At 31.2% G+C, this 25492-nt stretch overlaps 1 protein-coding gene across 3 annotated transcripts in view; it reads right to left on the bottom strand.

Annotated features, from left to right (window-relative positions):
* Window positions 1-3905: 3905 nt before the first annotated feature.
* The window catches only part of spir (spire type actin nucleation factor), a 264272-nt gene continuing 242685 nt past the window's right edge, over window positions 3906-25492 (bottom strand). For 2 of the 3 annotated variants that reach the window (XM_088228251.1, XM_088228253.1), the window contains 9 exons: window positions 16082-16232; window positions 15363-15440; window positions 13737-13860; window positions 12331-12481; window positions 10973-11119; window positions 10470-10571; window positions 10224-10364; window positions 9238-9530; window positions 3906-8065 (listed from right to left, as the gene is read on the bottom strand). In XM_088228251.1, the coding sequence (XP_088084377.1) occupies window positions 7864-8065; window positions 9238-9530; window positions 10224-10364; window positions 10470-10571; window positions 10973-11119; window positions 12331-12481; window positions 13737-13860; window positions 15363-15440; window positions 16082-16232 (1389 nt within the window). In that variant the 3' untranslated portion in view covers window positions 3906-7863. The remainder of the gene's footprint in view (window positions 8066-9237; window positions 9531-10223; window positions 10365-10469; window positions 10572-10972; window positions 11120-12330; window positions 12482-13736; window positions 13861-15362; window positions 15441-16081; window positions 16233-25492) is intronic. The other variant, XM_088228252.1, reaches the window with a different exon arrangement.

The following is a 25492-nucleotide window of genomic DNA, read 5'->3' as shown; positions in this document are numbered from 1 at the left end:
TTTTTACACAACCCTCGTATTTATTTGTGATGCGGAAGTGCCCAAATTTGAAATCTCGAACGCTACTTCTCAATAAATTATAACAGGCTAATACATCAATGATAATGCTACTTAAAGTGAACATACGTTTATTCGAAAATAAATAATTACTTCTTGTAACATACCAAATGATAAATATCAGACCCTATACACATGGCAAGACAAAAATGGACACGAAGCTGTTAAGCCAATAGGCACCATAACTTGGTTCCTACGCATGTGCATCTTCCATCTACCGGGAATTGGCAACCAAATTAGCAGTCCCAGCTGTTAGCGCGTGTTTTCAGTTACCAGGGAGAGGATACCGGACGTAGGACTACCCACAATAGCTACCCTGCAAACACCAGTCGTCGCTTTCCTTATCTTGTTAACAATAATTATGTTTTAAAACAGGGCTTTATTTATTTGGTTGTAAACAACTAAAATGTTTACTTTTTATCATAAACGCTTGACAAACTTACTATGCTCAATCTCTATTGTTTATTAAAATTATTTTTAACTTGCTAGAATTATATTTGTCTGTATACTTGGTAGTTGCAAGATGTTTGTTATTCTAGCTTCCGTGTGTAAATATCATGAACTGTCAAATCATGTCATACTTAAATTTCGTAAGTAGAGTTGAGATTTCTAACTGTCCATGCGCTCTATAGCTGCAAGATGTACTATAATCTAGCTCTTATCTGTTATAAAAGTCGATCATAATTGGAAACGAGAAACTAAAATCCATGTACTCAGTAGCCGCAAGACCTGTTGGGATACTTGTTGTACAGAGCCCTTAAGGTGATTTTCACAAAAATGGTGCTATGTAAATTATCCATAATAATAATGATTAGCAATGGCTTTATCTCAGACAAAAATGTATTAAAAATAAAATAATGTTTGTTTGCACACTGAAACTGTGTAATGTTTTTGTCCTCTTTTGTTTTGTTAAGTTAGTGGGATTTTAAGTTGATAATAATTTCCTAATTATTGAAATTGAATCATAATTCTACAAAGTAGCAACTGACACACCATATATAGAATATGTAGTGAAATCAGAAGTCGGAAGCAGCTCTTCAAAAGGAGACATGCATAGGTTGTGGTAAGGTATGAATATTGAAAGGGGATCCATAGTAGAGAGTGTTAGATCCAGTTCTGCGAAGAAGATTCAAGGGTGTTTGTTCAACATTCATGTAATGTATGATGAACCGGAATTAGACTACCTCAGAGTAATAATTCACTAGAGAAGCCTTTAAGCTCTATTGCTTAGAACAAAGGCGTTCCAAATTTTCAGTTTGGTTTTAATGGTGTAATGGACGGTTTTGGTTAGCGCTCGCAATTCTCTACCGGAATACCTACAGCCCCTTGTATTGCTGTAATCTGTAGCTAATGCCGTTGTCAATAATCATAGAATGTTTTTTTTTCCCTATAGGCGACTATTAGGTTATTACTCTAAGGTACTTGTGTATATATTTTTTTGGATCCTATCTGCATAACTTCTACCATAAAATTCTGTCAGATTTTCTACTTAACCTGATCAAACTCGGGTGATAATTTTGATACCAATTTGATTATTTTTATTCATTATTCATGTGTGTCATTTTTTCTCACAATTTGATTTGTCTACGTGAAGCAAACGAGGCAATTATATAAAAAAAATATGCAGTTATTACAATTTTTCTTTTCCCCCCCAAGGGATTTAATATTACAGAATTTTTGGATTTTTTCCAAGTAACACTTTACGCACTGTCAATAGAAAATTAGTAATATTTTTAAACAATATATATTATTAACCTATATAATGTGGGTTTTTTAAATTTATTATATTGGTAAACTTACAAGCATAATATCAATGGGGAAGTTCAGTGCTACGGGAAATCGAATATGAAAAATGTTTTCTTAAACGCATTTCTTGAATCTGTATGAAAAAATTTATTACTTTGAAATGTCACTAGTTCATAGTAGACAACAACTTGTGATGTAACGGACAGAGTAATTTCAAAATTACAAAACTTGAAAAAATCATAGCGATGACAATACGATACATAAATTTATTTTTTTTAAATTTTGGTTTAGTTTGATAGTCTAACAAATAAAGGATTTTTTTTTTAAATCACTGACCTTTCTCATTGATACTCAACAAACTTTTAATAGCAGAATCAAGAAGTTGATAATGAGGTGGTAAACTGCGGTTTCAAAAATAGTTCCCAATTAGAAGTGAGGGAGGACCTTCAAAATACTTAAACTTGATGTGCTAACCTTATGTTGTCTTCTTCTTCTAAGTCGGTCCCTCAATGCTGAGGATCGCGATTACCATTAACACTTCTGATTAGTCTGTTCCACTCCAGTCTGTCCTCAGCCTGACGTACTGACTCATCAAATTTTTGCCCTGTAGCTACCTTTATTTGGTCAGTCCATCTATATGGGATTCTACCCCGGCTTCTACCTTCAACTCGGCCAGACATTATTGCCTTTTCTAGATTGTCTGGCTCACATCTAGCAATATATACAAAGAAAGACAGTACCCTTCTCAAACACACCACTGATAGACGAGTTGTAATATGGAGCTCTTCCAGTATCGATGCATTCGTCCTTCTGGCTGTCCAAGGCACTCGCAGCAGCCTTCTCCAACACCACATCTCGAATGCATCGATCTTCTTCCTCTCGTAGCCACAATTCAGCCCCATATAGGAAAACGGAGAATACCAGGGCTTCCATCAACCGCTTTTTTGTGTTTATTGATATACCTCGATCTCGCCAAATCTCCTCCAAACCGTTCATTGCTTCTTTGGCCATTTGAATCCTGCGACCAATCTCAGGTCTGCAAATGCCGTTGTTGGAGATAAGCAAACCGAGGTACACAAAGTCTTCTATCAGTTCAAGGTCTTGCATCTGTCCTTGTCCTTAGGAGACTGCCAGCTCTGTCTACAATCATTAGCTTTGTCTTACTTTTATTTATTTTAAGACCCAGAGCCTCACTCTCAAGCTTCTGCTAGCTCGGTTTCATCTTTGGCAATCAGTGTCGTGTTGTCTGCATATCTCAGATTTGATATTTGTTGATCACCCACTTTGACACCGCCATTCCACCCATCCAGCGCTCATTATATATTCACCATAAAGGTTGAAGAGTTTTGGCGACAAGATGCAACCTTGACGTACACTTCTTTCTACTTTAAATGGAGCTGACAGTGCATTCTCCATCCTTACTCTTGCTGACCCATCCATGTATAAATTTTTCACCAGTAATGTGAGATGCTGTGGCACACCCATCTCTAGCATGATCTCAAACATACGTTGCCAACATACACAGTCAAAGGCCTTTGTGTAGTCAATAAAACACAGTAACATTGTCTCATTGAACTCACGGCACTTCTCAATCAGCTGACGAATGTTTAGGATCTGCTCCCGTGTACCCCTCCCTGCCACAAAACCTGCTTGTTCGCAGGGAATTCGACAATTAATATAATTCTCTAAACGTTTATTTATAATGAAAAGAAGAATTTTGCTGGCATGCGACATAAGGGAGATTGTTCGATAATTCTCACATTTACGGGTTGATCCTTTTTTATGAAGCGGTATTAAAATTGACTCTGTCCAACCATCGGGCTATTGACCTGTTCTCCACACTTTCAGACACATATTGTGGATCATCCGAACTCCTTCATACCCTAGATGTTTAACGAATTCAGCGGAGATGCCATCATTACCTACTGCTTTATTTTTCATTTTGGAAATGGCATGTTTTATTTTCTCCAGCAATATATCTGGTTACCTCTCATCGTCCAATTCAATGTCAATTTCATTACCAGTTTCAATAGAATTGTCAGAGTTGTATCTGTTCTTAATTATGTTTTAAAAAGCTATAGGTGAGTAAAACAAAAGAAAAGAACGCTTCATTAAATTTATTATTTTTGATACATACATGATTTCAGACTGTTATTTACATTATAACAACAATATTAAATTGAATGTTTACATAAATATGATTTACATACCTAAATATTATATTTTGTTGTCGTATGTTAGTTGACCAGCAACTCTTGTTAGTTGAGATTCGTATTTTAGTATAATATTTTTGTGGTATTTATTATAATTTATTTGATTTAATTTACATAAATATACATAATTTAGCAACTTTATTTTAGTTTGGTTAATATTTTCTTATGGGGTGAATAAACATGCCTTGAGTAAATATTCTGCACACACTTCATGCAAACTTATGGAAGTTTTTGTACTGCTTATATTCAAAATAATAAATAGTCACAAGTGTACGGAAAATGTAAGAAAACAGCCCGTGTTTTCCTTTGTCAATGAGTTGTTTAGTTATAATGCACTGCTGTGTTTCATGATTATGCCGATAAAAAATATTTCTTAGTTTGCATAATGTTTATTAGATGCTCCAATTTGGAAATATAAAACTTAAGAATAAATCATTGATACAATGTACTCTATGAAAATGAAAAAATGCTGGGCAAAAACACATAAATGCCAGTAAGATAAAACTATTACTATAACTACATAACTTAAGTAATTAAATAAATACAATTATATATTCAGCAGAACATTTACTCATTTTATCGGTGAAATGTGGAAATATTTTATTTAATTCAACTATGTATTATCATTTTATAACCGTTTAGAGTTGCAGCAATTTAAGGTATATATATATATTACTTAATGCCTTAAATTTACTGTGCAGGAAACTGTATTGAAAAAAAAGGACTTGAACAATACTACACCACACACATACACAAGTTTGTATGTAGTTCCGTCCATAATATTCATGAACCATAAATCCAAGCAGTTCGAACACAATTTCGTTAAGTGTCTAAATTTTGTCCACTTATATTGAATTATTTTTTGAAATATTTAATCAAAAATATACAATTATGGCGGAATATATAAGTCTTTGGTTTAAGTATTTTAAAAAGTAAGATTACATTTATTAATTTAAAGAAATACATTTATCAATTTGATGAGTAAAACTACACAAAATTTTATATTCATTAATTTTAAGTACTGTTAACAATTGTTATAAACTTTGAATTTTTGAAAAAAAAAAATAAACTGTACATTAAAGGCTGCAATTTTAACGAAAAAAAAAAAAAGGGGCCCTATAAATAATTTAGAGACTAATAATTAGTAAAAAAAACAATTCATGGTTCTTAATGCATTCAAAATATATGTCAATGTTCAGAATTACGATTAAAATCATGTAGAATAATATTAAATTTCTCAAAATAAAATTTTTCTCACAATTGTAACATGCGGGTATTAAAAAAACTTTTCTAAAAGCAGAGCAACCATTTTTAATTAACAAGCCTATACAATCAATAAAATTTTAGTTAAAAACTCATTTATTACATTAAATTTACCATTCTGGAGTAAACCTGCTTATGAAAAATAAAGAAAGTATTGTTTTATACAAGATGGCAAAAAATCTTTCCCAGGATGTCAATAATAAAAAAATATTTAGAGCATTTTTGAAATCTTTTTGCCAGTTAAAACGTACATGATAAAATTGTGCTTTTTTAGATAATTTACCATCCACCTGCAAATCAAGAGTCATGTGATGTGTGAAATCTCCATAAACATTTTGCTCCATAGTGAAAATACATATCAGCCTCGTGGTGTAATGGTCAGCGTGTTTGCCTACCAAGCAAGGGGTCTCGGGTTCGATTCCTGACATGGTTGATATGAAATATTTATTTAAAAAGAGTGTTTTCATACTAGAATATTTCATAGTCCTTGGACTAGTACCTGAAGCGTAAGGCTGATCATCTTACTTTCATGTAACAAAAATGATCAAGGTACGCTGCGATTGGTGTACCAATGCAATACCATAGGGTATATGCACCATAGGCACCAGTAGGTGCGTAAAGGGAATGATGATGATGATGAAAATACATATTCTATAAACTAAGAAAATACTAATGGCACAAATAAACAAATTAAAAGGAAATTTTTAAGTAAGCTGTTATTCACTTGAAATAAACTTGCAATTTTTAAAAACATGAAAAAGCATATTTTTTTTATAAACCAAATACTTAATAATCAAACAAATTAGTTAAAACATTGAAGATTGATGCATTGAATACTCATAAAATATCCTTGGTGTAAGATAATATACAAGCAATTTTATTTTAAAGGATTTTTTAAAAACGTGATAAAACAGTCTTTATTATTATTTCATATCTGCTCCCAAGTAGAGCATATGGTATTCACAAAGAGCTTCCTGCCTCTGTTAGCTGAGAAAAATACTAGTTACATTTATTACATTAAAGTTATGTTGAATCGTCTCAGACCAGTAATAAAAATTTGGCATGTCGATAAAATCATTTATCTGAATGCAATAATGTGTATTTAGATACATATTATACGAGAAAGGCATTAATATAATGCTTGGATATTCGGGGATTTCAAAATTGCTTGTACATATTCCCTTAATAAGTCATTCAAAGCAGATTCATTAAAAATTAACTAAAACAGGAATATGAAATAAAATTAACAATTACTTTGTACTACATATTTTCAAAGCTTCCTTACAAAAAGTGAATATAGAGTGATGTACTCGAGTCAACTGTATTAGAATTCTATTAAAGTATATTTTGTGGCGATAAGAGATATAAATGTGTAAAAGAAATTGTGCAACTTTTCTTAGGGAATGTTTAATTCTGCAGTAGATTTAATAAATGTATACATATTCAAACATTAAGAAAATAATTTAAGTTTTTAATACGCTTTAAGAAAAGTGGACCTCATTAATGATGTCCTCTAAAAACATAATAGGGAAATATCACGTTTTTTTAAACATTTTAAAAGTAATAAAGATCTATGAAATACTGTCAAGCAAAAAAAACATTTTAGTTACTTATTAGTGCAGAAAAAATATTTTTAAATTTGTAATTTTGAATTTCCTCAAAAACGGCCATTCCATTGCCCCCCCCCCTTAATATGTCATGATTCATGTTTATTTGTTCCCGACCATTCAAATTTGTTTAGAACATTGTCACAAATCTTGACATAAAAACCAGTGAAGTATTAAAAAAAATATATCTTTAACAAATTTATGAATGAAAACAATTCTCCACAATATCCATATTGATTTTGAAAATACAATGAATTATTCTAAATCCATTTGATATATTTTTATTGGTATTTGTAGTATGTGATGTTTCCCTATTATGATTGTGGGAATTTATGTTTGAATTGAACATAGTATATAAGATTACATATTTATTATGTTTACATAAACATGTGTTGAGTATATCTAAAATTAATTACTATACATGTAATTTATTATATATCTTTGGTGAGAACCACCTAGGTCATGTGGTGATAAAGTTTTACCATTTGTAAAATGAAAATATGAAAAGTGACTTTATCTCACCTGTAAAAGTAATTTCAATCATATGGCAATCGCCAAGAACAATTAAATTCTCTTTTCACAATACTTTGATTAACAAACTAAATTTCATACATAGCGTGCATAAAATATCTAGTAAATATGTTTGATATTTCTTGCTATAAAAATATATTTTGAAGGCAATGCTCACAAAAGATACTAAGTATCTCGGCAATGTAAATTGGGAAGAAGTGGAATCATAACCTACACCACTAGAACAGAACTGACCCTGTGAAGATATTTCTCCAAGTTCAAATTTCTTATTTCTTGAGGCAAAAGGGTAATTCAGAATAATTATCTTTTTTTATATACATCCAAAACCTACAAACATTTTGCTCACTTTCATGTATCAGTCAACAGTGATGCAGATGTGTCCCTTATATATTTACTTGAACACGATACAGGTATAGTGCAACTCGGATACAAATCATTTTATTGATTTAATTATTATATACTGGAGATAAATTAAGTGTTAGGTTTCTTATAGTGTGGTTTCTAGTCGCAGATCGACTTGTTCTGGAAGATTTGATTATTTGAAGGACCATCGTCTTGCAGTCGTGACATACAATCATCTGAACTCCGCGAAGCCTGTCTGAAGCTCTTACCCCACCAGCTAATGTCGCACCGCGGTTGAATCTATTTCTGCAAATAGAAAATTGTATGTATGTTCATAAAGTTAATTAAGAAAAAATATTATATTTATGATAACATTGTCATTGGTAATGAGCTAATGAGGTAATTAAATTGTGAACAATTATTATGGATGCATCCGATACCGATGTTTCGATTACATTTTTGTGTTTCTGATGTATCGTACTCAACAAAATTTATATGCTAGTACATTTTAAATTTTGCGCTTGCTAAAAAGCCATGTGAATTATTATTTAATCTGTAGCGCTGTATAAACGGAAATGCTTGGGATCTCGAGATGTGGGATACGTTTGTGAAAAAATATTTTAAAAGGGAAAGGTGAGCCCTGCTTCTTTTTGAACACGAATGCTCCCAAAAAGAAGAGGTTAAGAGATATCTGATATCACCTCATACAGCGAGAGGAGCAGATTACTTCATTTTCTGAGGCATTGAGGTTCTATATCTAATTTTAAAAACTCTGACATAAAAGTAGCTACTTTAGTTTCCACACGAGTATCTGCAATCTGCATAGAGTAGATTATTTTCAACAACAGGTCTCTTCCGAACAAATTTGAAAATTTCCTTTCCCACCATAACTAAAGGATATTGCATTTCCTAAATTAAAAATCCTATTAATGTTAATTTTAATTATTAACATTTGATGGTTAAATTTTTTCAAACCTATTTATCATTTAGGTCAGTGAAATTTATGCAAGCAGCTTTAAAACTTCTTTTATATTCACTATCCATATCGGTATATTTTTTAATCAATCTAAAATCGTATTGGCAGAAGTCGATTTTCGATTAAGCCCTAATAATTTTAGCTTGGGTTTTTATTATCTAGTTTTTATCCACCCAAATATGCATAGACACATCCTGTGACAATGTGGATTCAATGTAAACTTGGCAATTATAGAATAATCACATTCAAAGAACACCATTTAAAAACAATTCATGTGCAATTTTTCTCCTTCTTATTTTTCTAATAAGAAGGAGAAAAATTGTTGAAACCTAAAAACAATTGAAACCTAAACTTTTAACGTTTGAATAAATACATAATATCTTTATTTTAAACGTCTGAATTTGACCCAATTTAACAGCTTCATAAGTATATAATACAGAGATTTAAATAAATAAACATTAAAACCAAGTAAACAGGATTTTGTAATATTTATTTGAATTACCTTCTATCCAATGTATGCATTGGGCTTCCATTGGTGACAGGTAAACTCTGCGGGCCCTCCATACTCCTGGTCATGATTGCAGCAGAGGGAGGAAGGGTACTGAGCTGGTCCGGAACATATCCCAGAGATGATCCTCCTCGGGAACCGGGAGCCGACTGGGCATACGAGGAAGGGGGCTGCGAAGCGGGTGATGTATTGAGAGTGCCCTCTAGAGAGCGGGCCATGGAAGACGTTTGACTTCTTTGCATCGAGGGGCTACTGGGAGCGCTTCCTACCGAATTATCCGAGCGATCCTAAAGAACAAAATGTTAACTGAATTTCTTTTTATATTAGCAATGTGAAACCTGAAACGGCTGAACATAACTACATGTCTGAATAACTTAATGATAAGGGCTTTGTTTTTAACAGAAAAATAAGTTTTTGTTCTACGATTTATCAAATATTTAAATTTTGAGACCATTTTCGACATATAAATAAATGTAAGAAAAAGGCAATCAGGTTATGGTAAGAAGATGTTTAAACCTCAGACGTATGATCTATGAGTCTGTATTTTACATGATGTACTATTTTTCAGCAATCATTTTGGTTGTGCCCTAAATTTTGATAAGAAGAGTAAGGGACCATGGTATAATAGGTATAATAAATGCATTTTTCCATATTTTTACTTTTAATCTTGTTATTTGAGCTCATATTTACAATAACATTAAAGGTTGGTATACCTACTACTTTGAGACCACAACCCAGTTTAAATTTGATGAAATAATGAAAAAATATTCCCTGCTCATGCATTTTCCAATGAAAATTGTTTGCACAAAAATTGCACAAAAAGAAAACGAATGTTTTATTTGTATAAGTTACTTGCTGATTGATTCGGATGCTGACACGTTTTCCCAAAATAAAGAAAGAAAGAAATATTTCATGCTCATTTTTTTTAACAATACTTAACCTGAACATTTGTAGAAACGTAATTATATAGAAATGCTCACTGTGTGTTGCTCAGGTGAAATCAAACGCGCCATCAGTGAACGTGGAAAAGAAGTGTTAACTTCATCCTCTGGAGACGGCATCAATGAGGGACTCAAGAGGACAACTGGCACATTGGAAAAGTGCTCGGTTGGAATGCGCATCTGTAAAGATGAAAACAAATAATGGATTTTGCTTAAAATGAATAATTAACAAACATTTTTATGGAAAAACATATTAATAAATGTTTGATGGGATATTTTAATCACCTTTGAAAAGCATTTCGTGCACACGGTCTTCTTGCAGAGCTTACAACGTTGTCCCCAAGGTCCAAATAACCCAAATCTTGTTTTCAAACAGAGGAAACACACCTAAAAATAAGATTCATCATTTATAGTTACGCAAATAAAAAACAACAGGGGATGCTTGGTATTGATAAACCACTATGTTTAATAAAAACTGTATTTTTTTTTAATTTTAATAAAGCAAATATTTGAGTGTAACCTAATAAGAATGTAAGTAAACAAATTTGTATGCAATAAATTAGTTTGTTAATATTTCAATCAACCCTTGACTTAGAGAAAAGTGGTTACACAAACTATTTACTAACATTGGTTATTTGCCATATGAATGACATATTGTATGCAATGTACATATTTTTTAGCAAAATAGTAAATATATATTTTTATGGCCACCTAGTGCTCAGTATTTCTAAAGATATTAAGGTAAATACTACGTATTATTACAAATATATGCGCATTATTTTACCAACCTTTCTTTTTTCAACATCTTCTTTAACCCTGCCCTCAACAGGCAAAGCCTCCAATTCAGCTTTGGTTAGTACTGACCTTATATGAACTATTTCTTCTAATGTTAAGGATAACCTCTCATCTAGGGACATTGCTTCTTGCCACTGTTTCTGAAAATTTAAAAGCAAAAGTTAAAAGCCAGATCTAATTTTAAATATATATATATATAGGTGAATAAAAAATTGCCTAAAAAGCGAACAAATTATCGAACAATATACAAAATGTCTAAAATATATTATTTTATATCATGAAAGACTAACATTTGTATGTATGGTGATAAAAATTATATAAGTTCATGAAATAATTTAATGAATCAAGATTACGTAAAACACAAGTATAATATCGGCAACTGTTTTTTGTTAGTTTATTTTACAAAAATAATTCAAATCATCGCATTTAATAGTTAATTTTAATATTATATTTTATGTTCTTACATTTTGTAGAAATATTTTTTAATTGATTTAATCCCAATATGAATTCTCAATGTTTTGTACAGTTGACATAAAAAAAAAAGTAGTTATAATTAAAAATTCGCTTGATTCTTTAATGTTTTTTTTCGCCGATAATACTGATGAACACTGACATGACATGACATGACATGACATGACACTGATGAAACAATTGACAAAATAGTTGACAAAATAGTTGATTTTTTAAATATCCAAATCAATGAAAAACAATGATTACTAAATTTCACTCATAATCAGGACTACACTAAAAAAAACAAAACTACAATCTATGATAAAATAAATTTTATATTTGAAGCACTCACTTTGTGGTTATTCATTATAATAAAATAAAATACCTTTGTTTTTAACCACTTTTTTTTTTTTCTACTGACAGGTTCAAAGCTACACAAGCTTCTTTTTCAAGGTATACTTAAATAATAAAACAAAAATACTTGATATATTACTTCCATACACACCAACTGATAGAATAAAATAGGATAGAATTCATTAATTAAGTATACCTCAAAAAAGAAGCTTGTATAGCTTTGAAACTGGTCGGTAGTGAAAAAAAGTGGTTAAAAACATAGTTGTTTTATTTATTTTATTACAATCAATGATTTCACAAAAAATATGCATTTACTGACAAATTTTGATAATAGCTAAAATAGTCATTCATAAAATTACATTATTATCTGATTGTATTTACGTAAAATCTACTAAATACTATGATAGGAGTTATTGATTACGAAGACTACAAATGCATGATTTTGGGAAAAATGTAGATAGGAATAATTAGTTAAGTATTCTTACTTTTTTCCACAGAAATAATAAATATATTATACATAGCAACTAAAAAAGCGCACAACACTCACTTTGGAAGGTGCACTAACCGACTGGATTAGCTCTTCTTGTAGAGAGTTCCTAGACCATGAAATGTCATTAGGCGTTCCCCCGAGTGTTCCCAAGGGCAGTCCTTCTATGTCACTACTTGCCACTGATATGCCCGACTGTCTCGAATCCGGTCTGAAAATATAAACCACACGATGACCATCAAATAATAGTATATCATTGGCCCAACTTTTAAAACTTACCTTACTTTTGTTGAGTGGAGAGTAAAAATAGATTTGACTGTAATAGCGAAGTTTTTTTAAATACATTTTTTTTTAATAATGCAAAGCTGTATGAATTTTACAAGTTTTTCTATTTTAGTTTATATTTACATATATATTATTTTAAGTCCTAACAGAAAATGCCCAAATATCATTTTTAACCATTTGTGGAGTTTTACAAGTTAGGGTGACGATATGGAAAATATACACAAATATCTACAAAAGTTTTTGTTTAAATAATACAATAGATTATTCAAATTCCTGAAAAAAATTAGAAGATTTAATGCTATTAAAAAAAAAACTTTGATGCCACTGTAATTTTTTTAAAGATCTAAATTTTTTTTATCTCCCATTAAATTTTTTACTTATAACTCTTTTTGTAAAATTTCCCTTGTAATAGCTCTAAGACATCTGTTTTTTTTTCTACTGTATGCTGCCCTAGTTCTTGTATGTTCAATATACCATTTTGAGCTAAATTGGGTTATGAATGCCAATATATTCATTATCTTACTACGCATCTATTTAGCTAAAGAATTATGTTTTTCATTATTAAATAGTATTTTCAGCATTTTTTGAGTGCCAATCTCCACTTACTGATTTTACTTATTTGAAAAATGTCTCTTATAAAATTTGCAAAATAATTGAACAAACAAGAACTAGGGCAGCGTGTAGTCAAATGGGCTAATTAATTTATAAATTATGACTAAGCACATCAATTTCAAATGCTTTCTTCTTTAAATAATTTAGTTATATATTTCATTAATGTTTTGCCTTACAGAGATTCATGCCCAAAAATATTATTTTCAAAATACAATTCCAGATAGCACTGTACATTTTCATCGTATGTCTTGAATTTCTAACATCAGGGGCTTTTTATTAAGATAGTTAAGAATGCTTAATCATTTCTGTATCATGGTATATTTAAAAGTTTTAAACAAGCCAATGATAAGATTACAATAGTATATCCACACACCGGCCATGACTTATGGGATTTTTGGTTTGATAAATATGGTGATGAAACAAGTTTTTTCATTATTTCATATCTGATTTCTTATTTCATGTACATTATTCTCATTCTGTCATCTAAACCCCTTAAAAAATAAAAGAATTAATGATGCACTTAAATGATTTGGAGAATCAACTTCACAAAAATTTAAACTGTTAACTACCTTGATTGTGGAACCGAATGTGATCCAGATACGCCCATGGAGTCTGCGGGATTACTACAAGCAACAATTGTGTGCCTTCGCATGGAAGCTCGGCGAGAAGGACACTGGGTAGCTAGATCATAAGCTGAAAAAACACATTTCATTTAGTAAACCTATAATAATTGAAACCCTGTTTGAAAATCTCAAAACATGCAATTAAAGTGAAACGTGGACTATTTAAATGTTTTTATTATCTGGATTACTTTCATTCTCAACTAGTCCAGATAATCAAAGTTCTACTTAACAAACAAAACGGATGCATTGTTGCCTTACAATCAAAATTTAAAAACTGCATACTTATCAGAAACATAGAATAATTGTATGTTATTAAACTGACAATATTTTTAGTATCTAATACCCATATGCAGAGACAAAACTTAAGGTGAGGAAAGTACATTCTAATTTCAAATGCAGAGAATAACCCGAAGGTGAAGACAATAGAATGTACTCTCCTCACCTTAAGGTTTGTCTCTGCATACTCATATAAAACTGGTACATTCATATTATCGCAGAGATCCGTTGTAATATGCATAAATTTAAACTGAGCCCATGAATTAAAGATCGTCGCAGTTGATAAATGTTAATTGTGTGTGTGTAATATTCACTCAATTAAATTCAGATATGAAAAAAAGTAATAAAAATATTTTTTGACTATGAAAATTCTAAAAGAAAAAGAATGTATCATTTTTATATTATGTACATGCTATACAATCTGGATAAATGAACACATTCATGCAAAACAACCAAAAATGCTGATTGTTTATACATTTTTAAAGTCAATAATCAACATACATTATAAAATCAATACAACTTTTAAAAAAAACATGCATTTATTTCTAAAATAAATAAAAAAATTATAAGAAATAAAACGAAAATTAGAATAGTTTTTTTTACATTACACATCCTGTGAGTTTTAAATAAAATGAAAAAAGAATTGCGTTGATTTATTTATAATGAAATGCTGTCCATAATGCACTTGTTTAATTAAAAATAAGTGTCATTCATATTTGGATATAAATAATGAAACCATTATAATATAAGCATTGTAAGCAATAAATATCAAAACATTTGTAAAAAAATTCAAAACACTTAAGCCGGGTTGTTAGATCATTAGTAATAGTTAAAAACCAAAAGTAATGGTAAATGTTTTGAAAAAGCATTTCTTTTTTCAGACAAAAAAAAGGATTTTAAAATTGTTATTATTACTCACTATTTTCAACTAGTACTAATGATCAAACTACCCGGCCTTAGTCTGCCAAAAAAAGAGTAGAGAATAAATAGTTTAAAAATATTTTTATGCTGGCAACACACAATTATAAGTGACTTGTCTTGTGATTGATTCCGACAAGGTCATGACATTCTATTTCTGTACTATTGTTTTAAGTGTTACCATAAGAGAAAACGATAAGAACATCAATTCAATAAATTATTATCTACTCTTTTTGACAGAGTGTATAATATAATGGAAGTGCTAAATAAATCATTCCTGTGAATGGAAAGGCAAGCTGAAAACAATAAAATTACGGAAATGGCGGATCATGCTCTGTAAAGCAGACGTGGAATAAGGTAATCTAGTGTGGTTCGTACATTCCAGGGCGCTGTCACAGAAGTGGTGATACTCATCGTGGGTGACATGTGTGCGTGGCGGGGGGCGTGGGGGGCTCGCTGTCATATTACAACACTATTATTATACTTTTTTGCAAGGTATGCGATATCCATACGTAATATGCACTGGATATATTTACACAAATATTTAATATCAGTAAATTGCATCAAATTGTGGTAGAACTAGATGCGAACCTCTGATCTCTAATCCAGAGTCCCCTACCCTACAACGGGACCAGAACCCAACTTAAATTGAAAAATACTGTTTCCAAATACAATACCTACAAAGAATGTGGTAATTTAATTTTGTTACAAAACATAGATTTTAACATCACAGGTGGAAAAAAATCTGAGCAAGATAGAAACCAATTTTGATTTTTGACTAATCTGTCCTTTTGATCATCATCATTACAATATCTGCACCTAATGGTGCATATGGCACTACATCAATACACCAATCGCAGCATACCTCAATCATTTGTTATGTGTAGGTAAGATGATCATATAACGTATATTGTGCCAGTTCTTTTGGATCACTTTAATTATCTTTTTTTTCTATTGATTCAATTTATTTTCTGTAGAGTAATGTATATCAATTTTAAACTGTACAAAAAATAATTTACTAGAATTAATAACATTTATTTATAATACATGGTATAAGTAAATATTTAATGAAATAAGACAGATTGAGTAATATGTACCTGTTCTCTTCCAAGGTTTCGGGGACCCTGCCTTCGGGGATATGGATTTAGTCGAGGCTCCCTTTGAGAAGCTACGCGGGAAGGGCTGTGGAGGGGTGGGGACTACCTCAGGTGCTACTGCAGCCTCTTCTACATCATCATCGTCATCATCCTAGAAAAATATAAGTTTAAATGTACCTGGACAAATTGCCACACCCAGAATCTACATTTTTGAATTATCTACACCGTTTACAAAAAACATAAAATTTTTTGACAGACACAGATTTTTGGTTTTCCTTTAATCTAGCCGGACCGAAGGGGGGGATTTGAATCCCCCATAGACCGATTTTAATTTGATAACTCAAGTATTATTAAAGCTATTTGCCCTATATTTTTGTCGTAAAAAATAGAAAGAAGTATTTTCCCGTTTTTGTTTTTAAATTTTCAAATAGTTGTTTTTTTTTATTTTTATATTAAAACAAAAAGAGACGTAAATAAAACAAAGGTCAATTTCACTTTATGTACATTAGCATTCGGCAAACGAACAAAAATGAATAAAATACACCTGACTTTTAATGTAACAGATGATCGAACTACGCTGCATTTGATTTACCGATGCAGTGCCCAATGCACCACTGGATGCGGAATGGGGAATAATGATGATAATGAATTTATGATTTGTTATTAGGTACTTATTAATAATAATAATTTATTATAAAAAAATATATGATATTTTTTATGTACATCATCAATAAATAATAATACTTAATGAATGCCTTACATTCATAATTAAACTGTTTCTCACGATGCTTGTCAATTATTTTTGTCTTTGCTCTTTCTTTTATTGTTTCGTTTCTAGTTTTATGTTACTGTACATGATTGTCTTTTTCGTTATAATTTATGTTCAAAATAGACTTTGTCAGGAAATTTATTAAAATTAAAATAAACGTAATCATTGAAATATTTTGAGTAAAAAGATGTTGGTTAAATGCAATTAGTCGATAAAAACAATCTTATTGCGCATGCCCGAATCTCCCAGGATTGCAATAGCGATGTCAAGTTCATAGACAAGGACACCGTCACCCTAACCTACATAACAGAGGATTATGTAATACGTAATTATATCCTTACAAATGTGTATGTTTTTGGAAATCCCTGAGCCCATTATTACCATGAAGTTCTAAGTAAGTTTGTCGTCGAGAACTTACATAAATATTAAGCTTAATCTTGAATCTCGACACGGTTCGTATTAAGCTAATGCCCCGTTCCCTGAACGAACTTTTTATTTTTGAATGACGTTATTTGTAGTTTGAAAACAATTACATATTTTTGTTTTTTTTAAACTCTTTATGGGTATTTTATTTTATTTTTATTTTGTTTTTATTTTATTTTTATTTTATTTTTATTTTTATTTTATTTTATTTTATTTTTTTATATTTTTATTTGATATTTTTATTTTCTTTTTAATTTTATTTTTATTTTATTTTCATTTTTTTTTTATTTCACAAATATTGACAATTTCTTTGTATATTAGTGTAGGACACTAATGCGCACACTAGAAAAATTGTTTACACTTAATACAATAATTTAAATTATGTTAAATATAATAAATGTAAAAGAAACGAAATGAAAAATATGTTTATAATAATAAAGTTAAATATCTGCTTCTCTGAAAATTTCTATGATTTTTGACCTAAATTTACATACATTGTCACAAAAAATATCAGCCTCGGAAAATCTATTGTTATATTGGTCGTATATTCTAGGTATTGTAGATTGTTTTAAATAGTTTGTTGACGCGTTTTCTGTGTAAAACAATAGATTTTGTCTCGTCGGTCTAGATGGCACACGGAATGGAAGTCTTTCAAGTAGGTTAGGAGAATCAATTTTATTATTTATTAATTTGAATAAGAATAACTGGTCTAACATTATTCTTCAATTTTTAAGAAGGTTTATTCCATGGTACTTTCAGCATGGTTAGAGAAGTTAATGTTTAATATAAAAAATATAGTGGTATAAATTTGTACCGTCAGGGGTAAAGAAAGATAAAAGTTTCTATTTTTCCAGTACGATATATTAAAAAATAAAAAACCCGCATTATAATCAAATCACAAAAACTTTTGAAAAAAAAGAACTCACATACTATAATAATTATAATATGGAGGTTTGTCAAGGAGTAGTAATTTTACTCAACAAAACGGGTGCAATACTTATCCCCAGAAGTCATTTTTTAAATTAATTACTTCAAAATGGCCAAAATTACTCAAAATGTCCAAATGTGTACCAAAAGTGATTAGTTACATCAAATGCATTCTCATATCAAAGATATACGAGTTATTTTACACCGGGACAAATTTGCAAAGGGTTAATGGGTGCATAAAACGCTCGACCGTTCATATTATGGAGTGGACATTAAATAAAGTTATTCAGTTTTCTTCCAAACCCGGCATAAAACAAAATTTGCACACCTTTTATTACTACTTAGTACTCCATGATATAATGTTATAAAATAAAACATGAAATTTAAAAACATATTTCGGTATCTTTTTTGGAAAAAATTATAATGTTTCCGTCCAAATATGTATATTGAATGAGGAAAATATACGAAGATTTTCACTAGATTTTGCAGACATCTGGTATTGATTATACATATTTATTAGAATTTATACCAAGCAACCATTTTCCGAATGGTATGAACGCAGTAAGCTCCATAGTTGCATTATTATTATTTACATGATTTATATTATATTATTATTTTAAGTCAATATTTCTTTGGTAATTTTTTATTCAACATTTTTTTTCGATCTGCACTGAAATATGTATATTATCAAATGGTACTATGTTTATGGTATTATATCTACACCTAGTTTCAACTTCAAATATCACAGGAAAAATACAATACTGAAAGATAATAATACATAATACAGTAAAATTTCAATAATCCGGATTAATGCGTGCCATAGATAGATTAACCATGAAATTAAGGCAATCTTTTAAAAGAAAACGCCAAATTTACTCTTAAGATAACTTTTTTTATTGCCTCAAAATAAAACAGCAAATCGTAATCACGTTAAAATTTTCTTTGAACGTATCCAGTAAAGTTAATAGGTTTAAGAAACTCGTTTACGAGCAGCGAGATCCTTTTTTCGAGGTTTTATTTTTTGATAACAATCCGGATATTTGGCAATCCGGATGACTGGAGTTGGGATAAACTGAGTTCTACTGCAATTATGTAAATAAGCCGAAAACGTCATTCGAATGATAAATAGTTTATTTGCGTCAAAGTTGTAAAATAAACTCTTCGTTTTTAGTTTTGGAAAAATTGAAAATAAGAGTACAGCGAAACTCCAACTATCCGGATTACTGACTGCCAGATTTTATTGATTTGAAATAATACAGCGAATTGAAATCACATTTAAAACTAACTTAAACATTATTATTAGATCAATTTTAACTGAGCAGCTTTAAGCTGATATGCTTAAACATATTTAAACGAAGGTTTGTTGGCGCACTTAAACTTTTCCGTAAAAAATATAGTCCATTTTTGAACCTATTTCGACTACACGTTAAGATCAGCTCTTGTGGCAGCTTATTCTAGGAATAAAATTTTAATCGAAACACAAAATTTGGGAGGATTATAAATTAATACTGTAGGGATTCAAAGCATAAACATAAAGAGCATATTCCATTAAAAAAAACTAGAAGGTTTGGACATGTGAACACAATAGCTGTCTAAATAATATGTATGATACATATCGGTGTAGAAAAAGAAAACATAAAGGCGGATATGCAAAAAATCCGACTTTGATCAGAAGATTTATGAAATTATTATATAAAGTATAGCGTAATAAATAGTTTATTGGAAGGTAAAATAAAAGTTAACCGAAACGGAAATAACTGGATACTTTGGTCTAAAAAATTAACGGGAACGGCAAAATAAATTATACATATTGAAAGCAGATTTTTTTACTATAAACTCAATAAAATTATCAAAAGAAAAGTTAATTTAAGTCTATTATCGATCAGGGTTAAAAAATGAAATTAAAAAAGCACATACTACAAGAACAGATTATCTGGTCTTTGGCATTCAAACAATCATGAAAAAAACATGTTTTTTAAAGTCTTGAATATCTAAAAGCTTATTTAAAACACAAAACTAATCCACTCAAAACATGACCGAACAAAGACACAAAAAATATTTAAATAAAACCTTCATCTAGACATATTTATAGCCTTTCAATAAATCCGCATCACATTGACATGAACTAGTAAACATTTTCAGTTCAGAGATTCTGAAACAACCTTTGACATTTTGCCAGAAATTAGAATTATCATTTACATAACTTGAAACAGACATAGAAGTTTGAAGAGAATTGAAAAATAACGTGAAAGACAACACAATTGCAAGGATTTTGAAGGAAAAATAATAAATATTTACAACGACGTAAAACTTTTCTCAACTCTAAATTAACAAAATTACAATTGAATTTAAAAGTTTTGAAGTAGAAGTCACCCCATTAATTTGAGCACGCAATAGAGCTAGTTGCGCGCACGTGGGTTTAAGTATAATTTAAATTCTAAATACAAAATCAAGCATAAATATTTTTTTACACGCAAAATAAGATATTATATACATATTCGAAAGAACAAAAAAGTTTTTTAACACCTATAAAGATAAATCCGAACATTTTGTTCCGGAATGAAATCATTCATAAACTAAACCAATAATGCAAAAAAGACATGGATTGTAAATAAATTTAAAAAAAGAAATGGAAAAGCTGGAAACATATTTAACCTCAAAAACTGCCGGAAGAGTGTAAAAGTGGCTAAAAGACTGGTTATTTCGGGGAAGAATAGGAATAAAATTAGTACAAACATATAAAAATTATTTACCTATGGTAGAAACTCCATCGTTTATCGAAATGGTAGAGAAATAATCACTTAATTCAGAGCAGATGTGACGCGAAACTAACGGGAAGAATTTCTCCAGACTGTGAATCGGTAAGTAGATTCCGCGGATCGATCGCCTGTGTTGGGTGGTCATGGATAGCGGGGTGAAGGGACGAGACGGGGGCGGGAGAACAGGCGATGAGGGGGTGCCATGACCCATTTCAGAAGGGAAGTATTCCTGGCATTTACCCTTAAACTATTCAGGTTGAAACATTTAAAATCAAATATCACGATTTAGTGTTTTCTTCCCAATTAAGGCCTTAACTGCGCAAAACTCTGCAATAATAGGATATGAAAGCGAAAGGAGTATTAATATTAAACTCACTATGTTGTATTTTATAGCCAAATAAAACACAATATTGTTTTTTCTACCCATTTACCAAAAAAATGTATTTTTGTGATGAATTACAAAAATATTGATCAATATCAACTTCATTTAGTAAAACTTCAAACATGATAAACCAAAGATTTCCCCCAATAAAGAAATCAATGAAATGAAACGGAAAATATATAAGAATTTAAAAGTGGCCAAAATCACACTTATCTTGGTATTCAAAAATATTAAATAGAAAAATGCTTTGATGCAAAATACATACTAATTGAGTTTTGTGGATATCAAACCTAAGATCCGATGTTCACAACTCGACAAAAACTTGACCACAACCTACATTTCACATCTTCGTACATATACCTTTATTGTTTAAGCGGACAACAAAGATTTTAGAAATATTCTCATGAGGCAGTAAGGTCAAATCTTATAACAGCACGATGAACGAACCTAATCACAATTAGAGAAAAATGTGTTAATTTTTAAAACGACATTTAATATTGCAATAGTACATTGTCTCGAACATTTGTCCTTGACATAAAAAATAGATAAGAATTATCGGTACTAGGTATATAACTACATGATTTTCCCATGGTAATTCTGCAACCCTTTGAAAAATAGGAATTATGAATTTAGTACAACCTAAAGTTTAAAAATAATTAGACATTATAGCAATTTATAAGGTATATGAATATACAATACGTATGTCGGCTTTATTAGTAAAATCCTTGGAATGTTTTTAAAATTACCCGGGAATGCTTAATTTAAATCATGTTTTTTCGGATTGTCTAACGAAACTTGACGACCAACTTGTTCTTTTAATTTTTTTTCAGCTTTAGAACTGATTTTAAATAGAACAGTTACGAACAAACATATTAAAAAAACACACTAAATTTCTTTATTTTGCAATCTGCGTCTATTTTCCTAAAAACGAAATATTTTTAGTCATTTCCGGGGAGTTCCTATTTCCCATAGTGTCGACATATATATAAGCCGCCTGGCATAATGTTTGTGGCAGCTTATTTCGGAAGGATGTTTCACTCACGTGTTGAGTGGCGCAGGGGGTGAGCGAGACACCGACAGGTGCGGGGAAGGGGAGAGAAAACGCCAATGAGAGGAAACGCGGTCTGACTTTTCTTCATACAAACGTATTCCCGTATTATTTTCATGGATTATGGCACTAGAGCAGTGTTTTTTTTACACACTATAGATATTTACCACTGGCGAGTCCCTATTGCTTTATTTTTTTGATAAATTGTTTCTTATGGGAGCTAGGACCATACAAAAACAGCGCCGAGTTTTATCTGCCATCTTCGGACGTACGGTATGCAAATATAATAACTATTTTTGAAAAACGCAAAAAGAACCGACACCGCAAATTTTATTCTAATACTCTTTCATAAAAAAAAAAAACAAAATCGGTTAAGTTTTGGGATGCGAGAAACGGGACAATGAAACGTCGATTTTGTCGATTTTAATAAGACATGATCAGTCCGACGTGCAGTTTTCGCAAATTATCGGGGAGGCATTTGCGATCGAGTGACAGAAAAACAATATTCAAATACCCAATCACCAAAATTGTCCGGCACAGGAATTTCACCTGAGAGTAAAAATAATATAATACAATAATCCACCCTAATTTTACCGCATCCTGTGGGTTATTAAATAGGCCAATCGATAATATGTAAACATTCTTTAATAGAAATAAAATCTTAGAGCGTGAAAGTTGTTTTGCAAAATGAATTTCCCAGGCAGCACGCGGTCATTGCACCAAGCCTTAGGACTTATGCAGATATCTCACGGGGCATTAGTCGCTAGTGCCACTTCCCGACTTCCCTAACGGACACACGCGAAGGGACTTAGGTCAACAAGTTGAACCTCTAGTACTGGTTAGTTTCAACTGGCACATGGCGACTTGAGAATTATTTATATCAAACATGGAACTAGCGGAGGAAGGACGAATCAGTGTGCGGGAATTCAATGTATGACAGTGTTACGGATGAAATCAGGAGAGAATGTAAATCTGATACGGGTATAATTATTGATAATATTAAGAAAGGGTTACTTAGATAGTTAGGTCATGTAGAATTAACGGATGACAAAAGAATAGCAAAAAAGATACACATGGCAAGAATGAATAGCAACGTAGGACAAGATTTTTTTTTCAAAGGAATAACCCGCTAAGCCTCTATTTTGAGGCTTGTCAGCAGGTGGGATAGAGGGGACATGGAAGGAGGTAGTGAAAAATACACCACACACCCGGACCAATTGAGAAAAATCTTTCTTGGATATTTTTCTTGCAACTGGCGGGAATCGAACCCGCGACGCCAGTTTCACAGTTGGCCGTCTAACCAACTGCGCCACGGCGCCTGTCTAAGAATGACAATGAATGACATGACAAAGAATGACGTGGCATGATCAGATAAACCAAAATCTCAAAACTGGTCATGTCAAAAGCAGACTCAACAGAAGGGCATGTGTGGCAAGATGCATGAATGTTAAAGAAACTAGGAATTTGAGTGGCGAAAGACGTGTGTGAATGCCCATTCTCTCTGCCTATCTCTAAAAGGGGAAATGTCGTGTTGGTAGAAGTAGTAGTAGTATTGGAATGTAATATAAGAACCCCATCAACAGAAATCTTTAAAGCCTTGTGTCTGAGATACGCCTAATATACGCTAAAACTATTCTGATTAACAGATTTTGAGATGGACATCGTCATCCCCCTGCTCAGGAACATGAATATATAACTAGGGCTAGAAATATTATCGTTGTCAATATTACTCCCTTTAACACAACATTTGGTCAAAGGTGCGAGGATTATTTTTTTGACAAATTGCCTAATATGCTTCCCCATAAAACTGATAACAAACTATATATCAAAATCTGGCTGAAAAAAATTAGGATAATAATAATAATAATAATTTTGGATAACTTATATAGCGCCATTTTCGTAATATAATACCTCAAGGGCGCTTTACAAAGTGATTATATAAAGATATAAATTTAATTTCAACTTTTTAATTTAGAAAAAGATAGAAGGATAGAAGAAATAAAAAAAATATTTGTCATTACATATGAAATATGTAAAAAAAAAAATTGAACACTGTACAGTCCTTAGAACTTTCCCTAATAAGGAGGACAATTAAATTAGTTAGACAATTAAACAAAAAAACTGCGACATGCAAAACAGAATTTCACGCAATTTAGAACTCCAAGAAAACACGAGGAGAGATTTAAAAAAACTGGTAGCAACGAGGATAGTTGAGGACAAGCGAGCAAGAGGACGGTCTCCTACAAGATGGACCGACCAAATATAGGAACTAACAATGCTGCCCAGGAAGAGGAATGGAGGCGTATCATACAACTAATGCCTGACATCCCGACAGACCACGACGCTCAGAATTGAGCGAGACGATGATAAAGAAAATTAAATCACGCGCTGTAGAAATAAGGAGTTCTGTGTCCAGGCGGATGAAGAATATAGTTCTGTATGTAAAATAGAAACAGAACCCTAGACGAGCGTTTTCGATTTCAAAAATAAAATCGAGTGAGGACCACATCGTTGTGTAGCGGTTAGACGTTCGCCTATCTTGGTATTCTGGGTTTGATTTCTAGTAGGGTAAACGTGAAATATTGGTTTTAAAGGTGTTCCAACACCGAATTATTTTATTGTTCCTGGACTTAAGCCTGAAGCGCAAGACTCAACTTATATTCAGTGCCAAAAAATAATCTAAATACGCTGCAGTTGGAGTTCCAATGCAGTGCCGGATGCACCACTGGGTTCGTGAGTAAAAAGGACTAGTCTTCATCCGCCCGGGTACACAATAAAAACACATGTTTTGCATAGATAAAAATAATCGACTTAAAGAACGAATGGCTCGATAGTCAAAATTGTTAAGTTATTCAACCGTTACAAGCAATTATTTTTCGCATCAAGAGTAGGGGTGGTTCGGTGAAAAGTCAAATTAAATTCGTTAAAGCTGTGGTCTGATAAAAAGTACAGAAATCGAAGCAAAATTTTAATCTTATCGAATGGCCGATACGAATATCATTTATTTGCTAAAACATACTAAATACTTACAACCAAAATATTCTTCATATTTTTTTTTTAAAGTTCCATAAAAAAAGGTTCGAACAAAAATATATTAATTCTT

The sequence above is a fragment of the Micrasema longulum genome, unplaced genomic scaffold (genome assembly GCF_059751315.1).
Source record: "Micrasema longulum isolate JH-2025_06_02 unplaced genomic scaffold, ASM5975131v1 h1tg000571l, whole genome shotgun sequence".
In the NCBI taxonomy this organism is placed as follows: domain Eukaryota; kingdom Metazoa; phylum Arthropoda; class Insecta; order Trichoptera; family Brachycentridae; genus Micrasema; species Micrasema longulum.
This window is presented reverse-complemented; position numbering and strand designations above follow the sequence as displayed.